The sequence below is a fragment of the Poecile atricapillus genome, chromosome 22 (genome assembly GCF_030490865.1).
Source record: "Poecile atricapillus isolate bPoeAtr1 chromosome 22, bPoeAtr1.hap1, whole genome shotgun sequence".
In the NCBI taxonomy this organism is placed as follows: Eukaryota; Metazoa; Chordata; class Aves; order Passeriformes; family Paridae; genus Poecile; species Poecile atricapillus.
Genome location: NC_081270.1, coordinates 5,603,583 through 5,621,436, shown reverse-complemented (window position 1 = coordinate 5,621,436; position 17,854 = coordinate 5,603,583). Strand labels below are relative to the sequence as shown.

At 44.6% G+C, this 17,854-nt stretch overlaps 1 protein-coding gene across 2 annotated transcripts; it reads left to right on the top strand.

Moving 5' to 3' along the window:
* Positions 1–5,025: 5,025 nt before the first annotated feature.
* Positions 5,026–14,345, top strand: AGTRAP (angiotensin II receptor associated protein). 2 transcript variants are annotated; one of them, XM_058855427.1, is made up of 5 exons: positions 5,026–5,134; positions 10,297–10,331; positions 10,542–10,653; positions 11,233–11,431; positions 13,568–14,345. In XM_058855427.1, the coding sequence occupies exons 1-5, from the start codon at positions 5,108–5,110 to the stop codon at positions 13,672–13,674; spliced, it is 480 nt and encodes a 159-aa protein (XP_058711410.1). In that variant the 5' UTR covers positions 5,026–5,107; the 3' UTR covers positions 13,675–14,345. The 2 variants fall into 2 exon arrangements, with proteins under 2 accessions (XP_058711410.1, XP_058711411.1); XM_058855428.1 differs by lacking the exon at positions 10,542–10,653 and adding an exon at positions 9,695–9,785 and having other exon boundaries at positions 5,064–5,134.
* The last annotated feature ends 3,509 nt before the right edge of the window (positions 14,346–17,854 follow it).

Genomic DNA, 17,854 nt, shown 5'->3' with positions numbered 1-17,854 from the left:
CACTATCAAAACCAGGTTTGATATCACACTGCTTTTTAGTGTAGGAGCCAAGATATGGGGAGAATAGTGCAATGGAAAGTGAGCAGGAAATTTTGCAGGTGTCTTCATCCTTGGTGATGCAGGTATTCCTTGCCTCTTACTCTACATATGGGATCCTTGTAGGATCATGGGCAGTGTTTAAGGCAAGACTGTGTTGCAAATTGTGAAATACAAGCAAGTCTGAATTTAGTCAGAGCTTTTAGACTCTAAAAGGAGACTTACTCCTTCAGTTCTTGCTTTTTCAGCCTTCAGTCTGCTATTAACTCTGAATATAAAGATTATTCTTAATTGGTGGGATTAGTTAAGGTTAGAGAAAATTCAGTTAACTATTATCAGTCAAGTCAGGGATTACTGGATTGATTGCTCTCATTGGAGTTTCAGAAAGACAGCCTGTGACCAGGTGTCATTCCTGCCGAGTCAAGCTGTGATGTTGCAGAGGTGGAGCAGGAAGGGTGAGCAGTGCTACAGGCACATGCTGCATAGCCACAGCAGCGTGAAAAGAAGTAGCCTGAATTATGGATCAGCCAGATCAACTACTGACTTCACAATTGCAGTGCAAAGGAAAGCTGTTGAATAAATAACAAAGTGCAAAGGTGTGGAATGCAAGAGCAGCCTGTGATACAAAACCCCAGGGCAACATTTGTATAAGTCCAACCCACTTGTGAGCACAGCAAAGCTTTTTAGTGCCACTCTGTGCTGTCTCAAAGGCATGACAGCAGCTGCAGAGCATCACCATCACGGGTTACTTTTAGCAGCTTTCCCCTTCCTTCCCAGTATCTCATAGTCATGGTGCCATCAGTGACAGTTTTGCCTTTGGGGGCATTAGGTCTGAACAAGAGAGAGATACAAATGTCAAGCAAGACCTGATTTATATGTTCTTCTCAACTGATTGTTTAAGGAACTCAAATTAAGAATTCACACAAGCTCAGCTTCTCTGCTGCCCCCAGAGAATTTAAGTCAGAGCTCTTGCAAGATTGTCTATTGTCTTGAAAGACTTTGGACCAGGCCCAAACCAGCCATAGCAGGGCTCTGTGCAATAATTTCTAAAGTTAATCACAGAGCATGCATGCAAGAAAGGTGAGTGACAAAATCCCACCCAAAGTCCTGTTCTAAAGCTACTGCTGATAGTAGCCTCTGAGAGTCCAAGGGTTATGCATCACTTTAAACTGCTTCTCCAAGGGTGAGAATCATTAAACATGGAAAAGAGAGAACAGCATGCTGATTTGACATAATCATTTCAGTAGCTGCCTGCTCTGCAAGTGCTGTTGAATCTCAGGGATGTTGCTGGTAGTTGCCAAAATTATGACTGCAAGAAAGGCAAGGAGTGGAAGCACAAATTAAAACACTTGGGAATCATTCTGTCTCGGGTCTGTAATAGTCTGCATTCATTTTCGTGTGGAGGTGTTTTATTGAAACCCTCTCTCTTCCCTCCCTCCCCCAGTAATTACCCTGTTGTAAATCCACAGTGTGTGAAAGTGCTTCAATTTGAAACCCATGCTATACCAAATTGTTCACATCCATGACAGTCATTCTCTGCTACATGAAGCCTGGAAAAAACATCGCTTTCATATTTTTTATCAGAAAAAAACCCAAGGGCTGTTGTTTTCTTGGAATGTTCTGAGTGAGCATATGTGCTCCATAAAACCACTTCTGGTATGTCAGTTCATTTTCTGGAGTGTCAGTGAATCTTGAAGAGTGGTCTCTTAATGATATCTCAAGCTTTAGTTAGATTTTAGAAAATTAGAGGAGCAGGTTGTTGCTGCTGAGATCACGACTTCCAAGTGCATTTGTCAAGACACCACATTAATGTGACCCTCTCCACTCCCCAAATCACCTTGTCATAGTCTGTTTTGCAGTGCAATTGCAGGAGGAGGTTTTCCACCAGCATTGCAAGATGCCTTCAGTTTCCCCTCCAATCCAGATAATGATTCTGTTTGCTCAGAATCTCCCACTGAGATTTAAAAGGGAGTTTGTAGAGTCAGGCAACTCTCTATATGCCCTTCCTCACTACTGATTCAGAAGGGCTCTGTGGCTAATATATGTATTTGTGCTGAGCTGGTGCCTTCATTGCTCTCAACTCCATAGCCAGGGGCAAAACTCAGAGATACCGTGTCAGCTGCAGCCTTTAGTTATCGTCAGACTGAACCCCTAGGGAGGGGAAGAAGGGCAGAACTATGAGGGGTGAGCTTGTCTCCACCTCCATGGGCCAGATAAGGACAGCAGGAGCAATTGTATTAACTCCTTCACTTCCCTGTGGAATTGCTATCACCTTATGCACCAAGGGTACAGTGTCCTGAAAATGCAAAGGAAAACATTTCTGCCTTGTTAGCCTCACTTTTATGCTATCAGGAGGGGATCCAGCTGTGTATTAGGCTTTTACTCAGTCTGCACAAGGCAAACTGATAGATTTTTTGAAACAACAGATTTTGCATAAAGCAGCTAATTGTTGGGTATTGCTTGCAGTGAACTGAACTCACCTGGAGCAGTCTTTTAGTCACAAAAATCTCTGTATCCAGTCTTCAGCGTCATCTGCTTCTCCCTGCAGGTCTTCTTTAACTTGCTGCTTATCTTTCTTGCCATGTTGTGTTGCTTTATCAAACCTGGGGAAGGGAAGAGACTGGGTTACACAGAGAGGCAATTTACAAGGTACAAGCAGCACAAAGTAGAAATAAAAAACAAGCAATCCCCAGATCACACAGGTGTGAGAGACATAAATGCATAATGTTGGTTATAGCTCTCATTGTTTTCATATCCATGAGATCATTAAGATATTTCTATGTCCCTTGAGTCCATGATATGCAAGCCCAGGATATAATAAGCAGGGATGAATTAACTACACAATACATTGATGAACAAAATGAAGTAAAGTGCTTTTATTGTACAAGGAGAAATGCTTTGCATTAAACAGTGGACACATCAATTCAAATGATGGCTCATGCTGCATAAATGATAATGAGACTGTCTCAGGCTGAGTGAGAATGCTGAAGGGAGCAAAGACGCCCACATGCTGCTGCATCCAAACAGTGCTTATCATTCAGCTGGGACAGTGGAATTTGTCTTCATAACAAACAGTTCTCCTTTAATAAATACCTGTCTTGGCAGAAGGGCATCCTAGTGCACTTCACACTGAGCCAGCAAAATGGCTGTTCAGTCTGTCTTTCCCACCATCCCAAGTGTCATAATTTTGTCATTTACATTAAAATCCAGTCATTCCTTGACATTACTGGAACCACTAGCATTGATCTCATTTGATACCACTACTTCTGTAGACAGAGGCAGAACTTCCCTGCAAGACACAATAATGGAAGTGAAGTCACAGCTCACGTGTCATGTGGCAATAGATGAGTTATATTTCAATCTTTCCTTTGAAAGTGACACATTCAGAGATTCCTGAGGGGACTTTCACAGCCTTTTTGGGTTTTTTATTGTTATTCTGAGCTATGCAGCCAGTCAGTTTTATCCTGATGCTTTCTAGCATTTTCTAGGTAATTTCATTTTGGCACGTAATGCTTGGCCTTGGGAAATCTTGAAGTGTGCTGCATACAAGCAGCCAGTAGCACTCAGGACATGGTCAAGGACAGGCTGGATAGCACTACATTTGTGGCTGGTTTGAGAATGTCTGACAGGAGATTCAGCACTGCACAATTCTCACTGCTTGAACTGGAAATGAGACTGGAGGATGACTCGTGCATTTCCACATCCAACTTCTGCAATGAACCTCTGACCCAGCTAATTTCTTAGAGGCCCCATCTTTTCTGTAAGAAGGAATAATGACAAGAAAGGAGCTGACCTAGTAAGACATTGCAGTCTTACACTGCAGACAGCACACATTAGGCAAGGATGGGAGGGTTTGAGAAGTGTCATCCTGACCTCTGGGCTCTGTTACTTTGTTTGTCAGACTTGGGGAGAAGGCTGCTGGCATGAACTGGACAGGAAATGGTAAGTTATAGCTGAACTGTGTGGGGTTGAACTGGTCACTTACCAACTTAGCTCTAAAATGAAACCAGCTTTCTTTCAGAATAAGAAATTAAGAACTTGTTATTTGTACCAGGTTTTTAGGCAAAGGTTTCAGTCATCTAGTTCTAGGGAAAAATCCAGGGCCAAAGGAAGCAGCTAAGTACCTGCCAGCCATCCTAGTCACCTGGCTCAACCCCTAAGACTGACCTTATTTTGACTTAGCTGTTGGGTGACATGGCTGACCACAATCAGCATCTTAAAATAACATTTTTATTGGGGTCTATCAACAGTTTCTTTGTCACTCCTCACTCTTTGGTCAGAGATATATGCACAAAAACTCTTCCTGCAGAAAGCTCATAAGTCCTTCACAAGCAGTAGCTTTCCTGTACACCGATTACAAGCAAAGTATAATGTCCAATCTTGTCTCACTACACAGCATGTGCAAGCAGCAGGAGGAGTTTGGCTGGGTGTTTGCAGCCAACAAACTGATCCGTGCATATTTTTAACTTAGTGGTGGCTTTGGAAACAAAATCACAGAATTGTTAGGTTGGAAGGGGCCTCCCTCTGGAGATGATATAGTCCAACTCCTGCCGCCCCCTCTCCCTGCCAAGGCAGGGTCACCTGGAGCAGGTGACACAGGAACGTGTCCAGCTGGGTCTGGAATGTCTCCAGAGACTCCATGCCCTTCTCGGGCAGCCTGTCCCAGTGCTCCACCACCCTCAACGTAAAGTTCTTTCTCACGTTGAGCTAGAACTTGTGTTGTTTTATTTTATGCCCATTATCCTGTGACTGGGTACCGCTGGGAAGAGTCTGGCACCATCCTCGTGGCACCCGCCTTGGAGGCATTGAGGAGATCAGAAGCCGTGCGGCTCACATCAGGCAGGCAGAGCAGCCGGACTCGGCTGGACCCCCCCAGCCTCCACGGGCTCCCAGCCCCTCACGGAGCCGAGCCAAGGCCCCGGCCCGTCCAGAACCGCCGGCACCGCCCGCCGTGTCCGGGCGCGGGCAGGGCGGGCCCGGGGGCGGTGTCCCGGCTCCTCCGCCCCTCGCCGGCCCCGAGCCCGGCCCTGCCCCGCGGAGCGGCCCCGCCGGCGGTCCCGGGGCTGCTGCGATGGAGCTGCCGGCCGTCAGCCTCAAGGTAGGGGCTTCCCCTGGCCCCGGGGCTCGGGAGCGGGGCCAGGGCAGCGGGAGGGCGGCTGGGGCTGAGCCGCGGGCGCTGGGATCGGCCCTCCCTGTATCCCTCCTCTCCTCTCGCATGTTCTCCAGCCCTATGCCTGGTGCTCATCCTGGCTGAGGCCCTGCTCGGAACTGCGGAGCCCTGTGAAGAGGAAAAACTGAAGTTCCTACTTTTTTTTCTTTAACATGGGCAAAGGCTGTAGAAGTTCTGAACGCCATGAGGCCGAGTCGGGGAAGTTTTAAGTTGGATATCAGGAAAACGTTTTTCCCAGAGGGTGATCAGGCACTGAACAGGCTCCCCAGGGCAGTGGTCACAGCACCAAGCCTATCTGAGTTCAAGGAGTATTTGGGCAACGCTCTCAAGCACGGGGTGGAATTCTTGAGGTGTCTTGTGCAGGGCCAGGAGTTGGTGGTCCTGATGGGTCCCTTCCAACTCAGTGTATTCTATGATTCATGGTTAAACCCACCAGGTGATGACTCCAAAATTTGCTCTTACTTCAGGGATGTTGCTAAAGTGACCAAGGACTGGGCAGAGACAACAGCTGGCTATTAACTAGTGTCCATGGAGGTTTCCAGCTCAGCTGACCAGAGCTCAGCCAAGATAAACACTGCACGAGATCCTCAGGAGACAAAGTTTTTGCTTGTCAGGCAAAGTATCTTAGAAAAATAAGCCCACTTACTTGGGGGTTATCATCTGATGGATAACTGCAATTGCTTCTCCTCTGGGGAGGGCAGGCTCCACTTGAGGGCACTTTGGAAATTTCAGTGAATATCTGATAACCAGAGAAAGGAGATATAAGAGACTTAACCTTACATTTTTCACTTCTGGAAGAAGCACTTCCTTGCTGACAAGCCAGGTGGATGTTAAAATCACGCTGTTTGCTTTTGAGGATGATGTTTGATTCTGATGTCTTCTGTGCTACCAGACACGTGACATTTTCCTCTATTATTTTTTTGTCTTTTACATTTTCAGAGCCCTGAGATTTCTAAGTGTGTGTGTCCTTTCCCAGCTTCACTACTTTGTGATTTCATTTAATACAGCATGGTTCAGATGCTTTCTTTGGTTAAAGCTTTGCCCAGAGAGTGAAAGCATCACAGATCACATCAGAGTTTTTTTTTGCTGTGAGCAGTGGCCTTGGACCAGGCTGCCTATGGGTTGGATGTGAGAACAGTATTATCTCAGCTACCATTATTAATTCAGCTTTGTACAGGACAGCTTTCATGTGGCTGTATTAAATAAAAGATGGGTATTCATATAATGATGAATACCCCTCTTACTAGTTCACCAAGAAAAGCAACTTCCCTTGTTAGAGGCAAGTAAGCAAATGGATTTTTCAAGGCCCAGCATGTGGATTATATTACATTCTGGAAACTAGCTGATACTTTGCTCTGACAAGTTTGGACTATTGTGTGATTCCCAGGGCACTAGGAATATTAAAAGATCTTGTCTTCTGCTTTGTTTTTTAACTTGATTTGATTGTTTTTTCTCCATGCTAAAACAACAGTGAAAACAAAGGACATTTAATTAAAAAATTTGCCAACACGAAATACATGTTCTACCATGGGAAATGGAGATAGGGGAGCTGAGAAACAGATTTTTCAATGAATGAGTCACAAAGACAACAAAACTAAAATGTTGCCTTTCTTCTCATGTTTCAGACAACCATTCCCCAATCTCTTACTAGATAAGCGTGTGTTTGTCCTGAGTGAACTGTTTTCAGCATTAAGAAATTCCTTGTCACGTCTGCCAGTTCTGCTCTGAGCTGCAAAGGCAGGAATAGGCAGTTAATAGTTGTACCTACACTTCATACTGTTCCCAAGTTAGGGCCTGATTCCCTGGAAAATACGACAAAGGTGGGGAAGATTCTTACTCAGAAGGGGCCTGGAAATAACACACACTGCTACTATTCATTGGCATGATCTGCTTACTGGTTCTGTGAGATTATAAAGATGAGCCTCGTGATAGAAGTAGTTCCAAGAAAGCTGCATGACTGAGCTGTGTTTGTGCCAGAATGTAGCAGTATCTTAGCCTCAGGGTCTCTCTTTAAGCTGCTTGAAGAGCTATAAAATTAATGTAGCAGGCTTTGCCCTGGAGTGGGTGGGGAACGTTCTCATGGAACAGGATCTACTGGCTCGGTTCTGACAGCCATGCTCAGCAAAACATGGGGGAAGCAGCAGAGCCATACTTCTACCATGACAGCTTGACACCTATGATTATTGAAATAATCATGCAGAGCTTTGAAATATAATGTTTGACTTTGATCAAGCCTAGGCAGTGCTCTGTAATCCGTGGAAACACACATTTTGTGCTTAGGCAATTTTAAATGCTAAGTCACAGAATCAAGGAATAATAGAGATGTCTGTATGTCATGTGATTAAACCTCCTGCTCAAAGCAAGGCAAAGTGCAAAGTTAGATCAAATAGCTCAACTCAAAAAAATCAGCTGAGTTTTAAAAGAAGAGCAGAGCCATGACAGCCCCATTGGATAGCCTGTCCCACTGCTTAAGCACTCTCATTATTATTATTCTGTTATAATAATGAGGAGCATCCTCACAGGTGGCCACTCAGATTCATATTTTGATTTTGTGTGTTTTTAGGTGAATGTCACTCATAGAGTAGGTGAGCTCACTCTAAAATAAAAAATACAAAAAAAGTAAGTAAAATAGAAATTTAGATACAACAAGAAAATAATTGTAATTTGGAACTGTTTCATTTTTAACTCAAAATTCAACCTTGTGCTAAATTCTGTGCTGAAGCATGTTTAAAGGAGTTCCTATTCCAAAGAGTTTCCCATCTAATGAGACCCTGGCAGACCTAGGCTCTTTTTATGCTTGGCAATTAGTTCCATCACATGCTGGGATTTGCAAAGGAGGTAGGAATTCTCCTTAGCTCTCCCCAGTTTCCAATGGGATGCTTTTAATTACATGGCCATCCTTTTTCCCAGAAGAGATGGGGACAAAGGACCTACCTTTCTTATTTTCTGCTCTCACCACTAGTTCAAGTCTTAGGAGTTAATGAAGAAATGTATGTCTGTCTTAGCTACAGTCTTAAATCCTTGGACAGATGGAAAAAATTTAAATTCTTCTGCTGTCTTATCAGGAGACTGCCTGCAAATTAACTAATCTCACATAGTAACTGTAGTTTTTCATTTACACTATATTTTCTATGTTAAAGCATACCAACACCACCAGTCAATTCCACAGTGCACTGATGTACTGTCAGGTAAATGGGACTAATAACTAAAAAGGGAATATCTTGGTTTTATTTCAGCAGTCACTCATAGTATCAGCCTGGTTTTATGCTGATGACTAAACATACTTCATAATTTAGTAGCTGCAGTATTGATCTAGACAGCTTTAAATAAAAACCCACCCTGCCTAATTATGCTAACTGGTGAGCCTTGAGGGGTCTTGTGGGTATGTAACATGCAATTAAATACTACCTAATTAAGAATTTTCCTGATGTTGTGATAGTCTCTTGAGGAAATAGTATTTGCACGTCTCCATTCTTATCCAGGAGCATCTTGTATTTTACTGATTAGCAGTTTTTCCATTGTGTCTGTGGTACAATTTGGGAGAAGGGGAAGCGTGAGGGGTCGTGAAGCATTTTGTAAGCTTTCATGATCAATTAAAAAAAAATAATTAATAAAAATCTGTCTAATGAGTGATGGAAGTTGGAAGCAAGGTCTAGTGAGTGCTCAGCAGCTGATGGGGCACTGCAGTGAAGGAAGAGCTGGAAGTCCTTTGCATTGTGGTGTCCTGGCAGAGCAGTGTGAGCTGCAGCCAGTGGCCACCCCTGGGCTTTCTTGACTCTGTTTCACTTATTCCACAGCTCCACTCTCTTCTCCTACAACTAGTTTTGTTTTGAGTTAGAGCATGGAGAGATGTTTTAAGTCAAAGAATCTAGCAAGGTGTCAGTAGATCTTAATTTCTTCTTTGTGTCTTAATGTTCCTGTCTGCATACAGCTTTCCTGTGCCCACTGAGTAACTTGGGCTTTTGCTACGTACTCAGTTCCCAATTTTCTTTTCTTTCCTTTGGGGGGGAGTGTGCTTCAGAGGGGTTTTGGTAATGGGGGTTTGCCAGCAGAAATGCCAAGCTGAAGCCTTTCTCACAGCTAGGAAAAAATGAATGTGTGCCTGTATCCCATGGATCCTCTGATATGTCCAGGCTTCAGCCTTTCTTTACTCAGGCCGATTATAGAGCCTGTCTTCCCTATTTTTGTTTTCACAAATGTTTAGAGAGCAAATATGAGGCATCTCCCTTTGTTGGAGTGACCAGCGGGCTACAGATGTAGAAGAAGCCTGAAGTGACAAATTGTTCCCATTTGCTCTCTGAATAAACATGTAGGGTGTTTCCTTGGTTACAAAAATGGCAAGTGGTGGTGGTGAAGAGAATCCTTGTATCACTTATTACAGTACAATCCTTTCCTCTTGAATTTGTCCCATTAAGCACAAGGGCCAGGATCATTAAAGACACATGCAGAGTACAGAATTTGTGACAGCATTGTCTTACTGCTCCTCAGGGCACTGTTGGACCTGGTGGCTTCACTGGGAGTGAAAAGAGCTGTGTGCTCTGGCAGGATCAGTTCACAGAGTTCTGGAAGAAGCCTTCAGGTCTGTTAATACTGCAGTGAGGTTGGACCACTGCTCTGAACAGACTGGAAAGAAGTATTTGCTGAGGACTGGAATGAAATTGTGGGAGCTGCAGGCATGGCTGTCCATGGGCTTTTTGGTAATGGGATGCCAGATTGGTCATGTATAAACTGTGCTAGCACAGCGTGAATCAGATTGCCTGGCTTTCTGTGCAAACTTGTCTGGAGTTCCAAAATTAATAACCCATTTAGAAAAGGCTAAGTGGTCCCTGAATCAGCTGTGGACAGAGATGACAAGAAGAATGAATGATTACACTGTAGCACCACAGGAAATACTCAGCAGCAGATGTGGAGAAAAATAGCTTTGTCTACACTGTCCCAGTTGCTTTACCATCTTTCTGCACTGGTTCATGGGTCCAGGCCACTCTTCCACCCATCCCTTGGGAACAAGAACGTGCTGTTTCACATTGATCCTCCCAGAGTTCTCCCAACATTGCTGACCTGTCTTCCTGTTTTGTTTTTTTTTTTCATAGGCTATCATTCTGGTACATTGGCTGCTCACAGTGTGGTGAGTGATTAGTGTCTGGCCTGGGGGAGAAGAGGGTATTCCTTCAAACTAAGAATGGGATGTTCCCTGGGAATCAGCACTCCCTGTTCGTGCCTGTGTGCAGGAAGATCCTAAATATAAGAGTGAGGTGTTTGTATGGGAACAGGGACAAAACCAAACTGTTGCAGGATTATTGTGAATGTGAGCTGGTTTTTTTGTCTCATTTGGTAGGGGATGCATGAATTACATGTTGCCAATCTCCTATGCCTGGGGGAATTTCAGTGTCCTTGCAGTTGGGATCTGGGCCATTGTGCAGCGAGATTCCCTTGATGCCATAACGATGGTGAGTGTATTGGTCTCCCCCAGGCTGCTCAGGAAGAGGGTGGAGGGCAGAGTCTTTGAGCTAGTGATGATTTTCATCTGTTCCCAATACAGCAGTTCCCTGTTTGGGTGGGTTTGTTGTTTTTTATTAAGAGAGCATATAAATCTATGAGCTCTGTAAACCATGGTGAGAAGCACTCACTGCCAATCATTTTTCTTCTCAGAGATGAGACATACTTGATTCTTCCTTTTTTTATCTGCTGTTGTGACTTGTAATGCCAGATGAGGACTCAAAGTGTTTAATATGCTTGAGTTGGAGGGGCTTTGTAAAACCCTTTTCTGAACATTGAATAGATTGGCAAACAAAAATAAACAATTCTAGAATATATTATGAGAAAACATCTGACAGGAAAAGGCACAAAATACAAGATCATTCATCTAGGAGTATCTGTCTGCCTGGGGCAGTACCAAGAGTGCTGTGTGATACTGGGGTGAAGGATGATTGTGCAACATAGACCTCACAGGAAACAGATGCTGACTGTTACTGCCAGTGGTTAAACCCTTGTTCTGTTCATGTCCCATTCTCTGTCCTTGTTTCTAGTTCTTGACTGGCCTGCTGCTCACAGTCCTCACAGACATCATCCACATCTCTATCTTCTACCCTTCACACGACTTCCTCAGTGATGTGAAGCGTTTCAGTATAGGCATGGCCATCTTCAGTCTCCTCCTCAAACCTGTGTCCTGCTACTTGGTGTATCGAATGTATCGGGAGCGTGGAGGAGAGTACACCTTTAACATAGGTAGGACGTTTTTTCTGCTTCAGTGTGGGCCAGCTCCTCAGGACTGCCTTGCACTTTGGGCCCTTCAGCTTGAGCTCTGGATTCTGCCCTCCTTTCCAGGCAGACAGGGTGCTTGCTCTGTATTGCTCATGTTTGTTCTCCCATTTTGTCATCCTGGTGTGTGTTTGGCTTTATATTTGTATTCTTCCTCTCTCTCCTTGCAGACCTGAGGTTTTTGAAGCCATTTTGCCCACAATGGTGTTGAGCAGCTTTTCGTTCTTCCTCCTTCTGCATTTGTGTGTGTTTGTTGGAGTCTTTTGGGTGTCCATTCTTTGTCAACCCTTTCTTTTCCTTCTGCAGGAAAGTAGAGGCAGTATTTCCTCTGGCTGGATTATGATCAAGAGGGAAATAAAGCTGGATTTCTAACTCCAAGCTTTCTGTGTGCCTGTGTCAACCCTTTCTTTTCCTTCTGCAGGAAAGTAGAGGCAGTATTTCCTCTGGCTGGATTATGATCAAGAGGGAAATAAAGCTGGATTTCTAACTCCAAGCTTTCTGTGTGCCTCACATGTCCTATTTACCTTGATTGCTTTGGACTTTGTTCCTTACATGGAATATGGGACTAATGTTTACCTGATGGAAGTTAGCTTGGAGACATTTAATTTTTCCCCCAGTATTTGACAGTGATAATGTGGGAGATTTGCAGAGAGGATGTGCTGTGGCTAGATGTTCTGGGTCTTGGTCAGCTTTGCCAAGCATTCCAGGTACTAGTGCATGCCTGGGCAGCTGCCAGGGATTGATTGTTTGCCAGGGATTGTTTGAATTCATGCTGGCAAAACCTGCAGCTTGTCACAGTTCTATTTGTTATCCTAAGAAGGCTGTGAAGGACAAAAGATGGTGTACCTGCATTAGTGTCTGGAAGCTGTCTCTTATTCTGCTTTGGTGGTAGCAAAGATCACACTCCTGTGAAAAGAGGTGGAAACCTGCAGAGGAGGAGAAGCCATGGAAGGAAATGATGGCTTAGGGCACTGTGTGCTATTTGCACCTCTTTGCTAGTGGAGTGTGGATATTCTCTCTGCCAGCTACTTGTGAAAATCCAGATGGATAGGTCTTGGAGGAGAGGAGGCATGTGAATCACATGCAGTGCCTTTTTTGTGTCAGTTTTTACTAGCTGCTCACTGTGCTTGTAATTTGGGTTCAATCTGTGTATCCCATTGAAAGTCTAGGTGTCATTGAGGAGTTCATCTCTTTGCTTGGAATTTGGCAGCACTTCTTTTCAACCACACTATCCCAAACTGAGTCTCCTCTCAGGCACAGGTGGGAATTCAGACACTTTGTAGTTTCACATCCCCTACTGAACTGCCTTTCTTACAAGATTTTCTGTACTGTGTTGCTGAATGTGCTTGACAAATTTCTTCTCATTCTCCTGCTATCTGGCATTTTCTTTTGAACCCAGCAGTGTTGAAATTTTCCTGGCCTTTTCTGTCTTGTTTTCCTTCTACATGAAGTCCCTCTTTGTTGCTTGGGAGCATCCTTGCTGCTTAGAACAAATCCCTCATAGTCTGGTGGCTATCTGTGATTCAGACTGCTTTCTCCCCATGGCAAATGCCTGGCCCATAGATAAAGAGCTATCCATGCACATTCTCTGCCTCCTCTTTCCCTGCTCATGCCCTGGAGAATAACATGATTTTGCACAGATAAATTGTTGATAGTGCAGTTAGGAGCACTGTTGGATTCAAATTTGGTGCCACACTTGAGGCATAGCTGCATTGTTGGGAAGAGTGGTTTGTGGATGTATCATGCCTTTATATCTATGCTGTCAGCTAGCTACAGTTCCTGCAGCTTCTGGCTCTGTCTGTTCATTTTTCCATGAGCTCTCACACACTTTATCTTGCTGAAATACACTGTTGCAGAAACCTGTTGTGCTGCTATGTGGGTCTTGCTTTCCACACAGCCAGGTGGCTACTAAGAGAGCATTTCTCAGGGAAAGAATAGGCTTGTTGGAAGGGTGACTTTTCTTACCTCCTGCCTGTTCAGTGAGGATCACAGACCACAGGTGCTGGGAGCTGGTAAAATGTGCGTTCCTGAGCTGTTGTTTTCTTCTAGAGCATTCAGTTCTTGTGCTCTGTCCCAAGCTTGTTCTCTTCCTTCTCCATTCAGGTGTCACCAGTGCAGGCCAGGACCGCAGCACCTACGAGCCCATTGATCAGCCAGATGTGCCTCCACAGTGGCCTTCCCCAGGCAAGGCAGCCCAGCCGCCGTACTGAGGCACCCTGCATGAGCACAGACACCGCCCTCACCCAGCCCAGCCTCCCGCTCTTCCCGTGGAGCAGCACCTGCTACTGGGCAAACAGGAGAGCTGATATTTCTTTTGCCTACCTAAAGGTTAGGCAGATGGGTTCTGCAGTAAGTCCAGAAGATTTTGGAGGTGTCATGTTAAGCACAGTGACTCACTGTAATCCCAGTATTCTCCTTTCCTCCCTCCCCCTAAATCCCTTCTCTGTATGTGACTGGATGCACGTTCTGCAGTCCTCCAGTCTTTCCTTGTGCTTCCTCTTCGTTATAAGAGAACCACTCAAAGTACTCCTGGACAAGCAATCTTTAAAAGGCTTATGGGTTGTCCTAAAACAATACAGTGTAGCCTGATTTTATGCAGATATATTTCCAGGAAACATGTGGGAGTTCCCAAGAGCTGTTTTTGATGGCATTATTTAACTTCTTGTGCTCCCAGTAGCTGGACTTAGGTTTTATTAAGTGATGCTTTTACACAAGTTGAATGTCCTTCAGGATACTTTAAATGACTGTTGAATGTAGATTATAGACCCTTTGTGCCTTGAAATATCCTTTTGCCTTCAGCTGCTTGTCTTAACAGAACTTGAAATGTTACATTTTTCTAAGAAAACTATAAAATGAACACAGTTTTTCTGTGTTAGAAAAAGTTACACTGGTCACTTTTGTCTCATTTGAAAATGTAGCTTTTCCTGAGGGCCAGGCAGTCTGGGAGGGTCATTATGGGGGAAGGTCTACAGGGCCCTGATGGATTTTAGTCTAAGCTTTACTCTGAGAAGTAGAAGACACTGCTCATAATTGTGTGGGTGGGAAGATGGGCTAATAAAATGGGAATTGAGGAAAGATAGACTTATTTACACTGTAGACGTGAGTTCCATTGGGTGTGACAAACTATAGACTCTGTTGTTATGTGTGATAAATCCATCCTGCTGTGGCTTTCAGGTAAGATTCTAAAAAAAGAAAACCAAACAAACAAAACCCCAGAAGCAAACAAACAAACAAACAAACAAATAAATTTCAACAGGACTCATTTACAGAAGAAAATGAGTATGTTAGCTTCGTCAGAATTCTAGTGTTAGGAAGATAGGTATTTTCCTGAAGCAAGTTCATTTCCAAAGTTTATATCTGTTATTTTACAACTGCATTTCTCTTGACAAGACCTGCTGCTGTGTTGATTCTTCAGTAACCAAGAACCCTGTTGACTTTGCTCTAACCTCCAGAAGCATGCCATTTATATTTTTAAAACCAAGCAGTTTTCTCCCAACTTTGATCACTTCAAACGTAAGCAGATGCTTCCTTTACTTCGCTGCACAAGCACTACAGTGATCTCTTGGTGTACCTAAACCAAGCACATGGTAAGTGCCATAGAAGTGTTGTGCATTCTTTTTACAGGCTTTACATATAATAGGGCACAAGAATAGGAATTGGCCTGTTCTTGTTATTAGATAGCAAAGAAGGAAAAGAGTAGGCAGAAATTGCTGGAGCTTGTTGAGTTCCAGAACCTTTATGTGATTGGGTTTTTTCAGCTCTTCAGAACTTTACAGTCACAGCATAGATCCCTGAATAGGACATTTAAATGCTCAGGGCTTTTTTTACCTAGACCAATGGACCACCGAGTGAAAATCACTGCTTTTAATGCTGTGGGGTTTGGGTGTTGGGACAGTCAGTTATATCTAGGGAGGCATTCCCAGATATTGTACATCAGAAATACTCATCTAGCTGACCTGCCATGTGTTTTACTGTGGAAAATTTGGTACATTTGGGAGCTCCAGGAAGCAGAGTAAGGCATGAGTAACATTCATCTTACAGTGCCTCAAGGATACCTATTTTGAGCAATAAATCAGAGGTGATGCTAAAAACAGACCCCTCTCCTGACTGAGAAGGAAGAGAGTGTTTGTATCTGGTTCAGGAGGGCATGAGGGGGTTCACGGACCTGCTGTGCCGGGGCATGGCCTCGCTGGCTTCACGCCGGGGCTCTCAGCGAAATCTCACCCAGACAGGTGCGATGCTCCATGCGGCTTTTGCTTTGTTTTTTCAGATGCTCGGGTCCTGCTGTGCCCGGGGTTTTGGTGGCAGCTCCCCAGGATGACGCCTGGCCCGCCCAGGGCCGGTGGCTCCCTCAGCGCTGGCGGGCCGGGCTCCGGCGGAGCGCGGGAAGAGGAAGACATGGCGCCTGTCCTGAGGCACTGCCCGGGACGGGCACAGCTCCCGCCCGCCATGAGCCCCCCTCTCCCCGGCCGGGCCCCGGCTTTAATTAGCCATGGCCCAGAGCGGCTTTCCCCGGCCATCTGTAGCCCCGGTCACCGACCTAATCGCGGGGATAAGCTGCTTACGGAGCCCCAGCTGGAGCGGGCCGAGGGTGGCTGTGGCCGCGAAGGAAGCGCGTGGGGCCGGTCCCCGGGGCCCAGCAGCGCAGCCGGTGCCTCTCGGGCCGGGTGAGTGCAGCCCTCGGGGGCAGCGGAGCCTGGGCCAGGAGCTTCTCGCTTCTCGCTTCTCGCTTCTCGCTGCTGCAGCCTGGGACAGCGGCGGGTGCGTGGATGGCAGCCCTGGGGAGGGAAGACACCTGTGCGTGCCTGATGGTTTGGTTTGGAGCGCTGAGCAGTGCTTGGGAAGAACCCTCTTTCTAAGGCAGATGGAATGTGGTCTCGGAGTAATCACTGGCCCCTGCTTGGAATATGAAATGGATCAGCCTTGGTCTGCAGGGATGGGGAAATAAGCTCTGGGTGTGCGGCCAAATGTGTTTATTATGGGTCTGGCGTTGTTACCGTATTGCTGAAATGGCATTTGCTTGAAAGAGCTTGATTTACCTTTCATGAACTCTGCTATTTATTTCCTTTTGCCTATAACAACATAAATAACTTGATCATCTTAATTTTTATTTGCTTAATTTAATTTGTTTCGGGTTTTAATGCATTAGCGAGTTGCTGCAAAGTGTGTATATTGTAAGCATGCATTAAATGTTTTAGTTGGAATGATAAAAACTAATATAAAATCCATTGGTCATGGATTTTGCAGTTTACAGAATGTGCAGTTTGCCTTGAGTATCTCTTTTGGCCTCAGAAGAAGTTTAAAAAAAGATCTTCATAAAATCTTGTTGTGAAATTAACCCTACTGCTTAAAAGTTGTTATGTTAAAGTCCTGAGCAGTAATTTCAGAAGGCAGATAAACATGATTTTGAAAGGATGCTATTTCTTCCAGATCTCAATGAGACTGAAATTAGGAATGAGTGAGGTGAAGGACACCGCCTGAAATAACCATGGTGATGTGTTGAGAACTCGGTACCTAGCAAAAAGAACTGAAATGGAGAGCTAAAAAAATCACAAGTTATCAAGAAAATAGATTATTATCAAGAAAATAGATTATGTCCAGATTCTTGAGCATAAGGTAGTCCAGAACTGGCTTTTTGGGTATTCATAGAGGAAAACAACACTGAAAAACATGGTGGGTTTATGTCCTTCTGCGATTTGAATCCTTTGTAACCTCCTTTTGTGAGCCATTGCTTGTTGATTGGATATTTCTGGGATGCAAGGAGTGCTTCCATGGAACACCAGTCCACTGCATTTTGTGGTTATATTCATGCAGTGATAGGCACCCTAAGGAAGGCAGCTGTGCTTTGTCTGTTCACTCTGTAGTTGCCAACTTCAACTTGTCTGGAAAAAATAATGGGATCTTTCCGTTCATGGCACCCTTGGTGATATATGAAAGGCAGTAACAGCAGTTCCCAGGGCTAATTGCAGCACCGGCTGACTGTCTCCTGCTGCTTTAGGAACTGTGTTTGCTCCCCAGATTGTGGTGATTACTGAAGGAGTTTGCATGTGAGAGGGAAAAATGAGCTGTTACAAACAGGGACAACTGAGCCTCAAATGCTGCCTTAGAAGAGAATGGGATAAACACATCTTGGAAACAGTGCAATTTGACAAGAGGCTTTCTGGGAGTGTGTTTGAAAAAAACAATGGGCATTGATTTCATTGCTGTCTCTTCTCAGATTGACTAGGGGTTTTTAAGATGATAGAGAAGTGTGTGTCTTTATACAATACCATTTTCATTTTTTAAAAGAGAGGTGGAAAAAATGGTGGTTAGAATGACAGTGATTGACAACTCGCTTTTAAAATCTGAGGCATTGGAAGCACAGTCCTCTGAAATTGCACTTACCTATTA

What these genes read in the sequence shown, in the direction of transcription:
- AGTRAP (XM_058855427.1), top strand. Translation starts at nt 5,108, where the DNA reads ATGGAGCTGCCGGCCGTCAGCCTCAAG. An exon ending in TGCCGGCCGTCAGCCTCAAG is followed by an intron (nt 5,135 to 10,296) that starts GTAGGGGCTTCC and finishes TTTTTTTCATAG; the next exon opens with GCTATCATTCTGGTACATTG. An exon ending in CATTGGCTGCTCACAGTGTG is followed by an intron (nt 10,332 to 10,541) that starts GTGAGTGATTAG and finishes CTCATTTGGTAG; the next exon opens with GGGATGCATGAATTACATGT.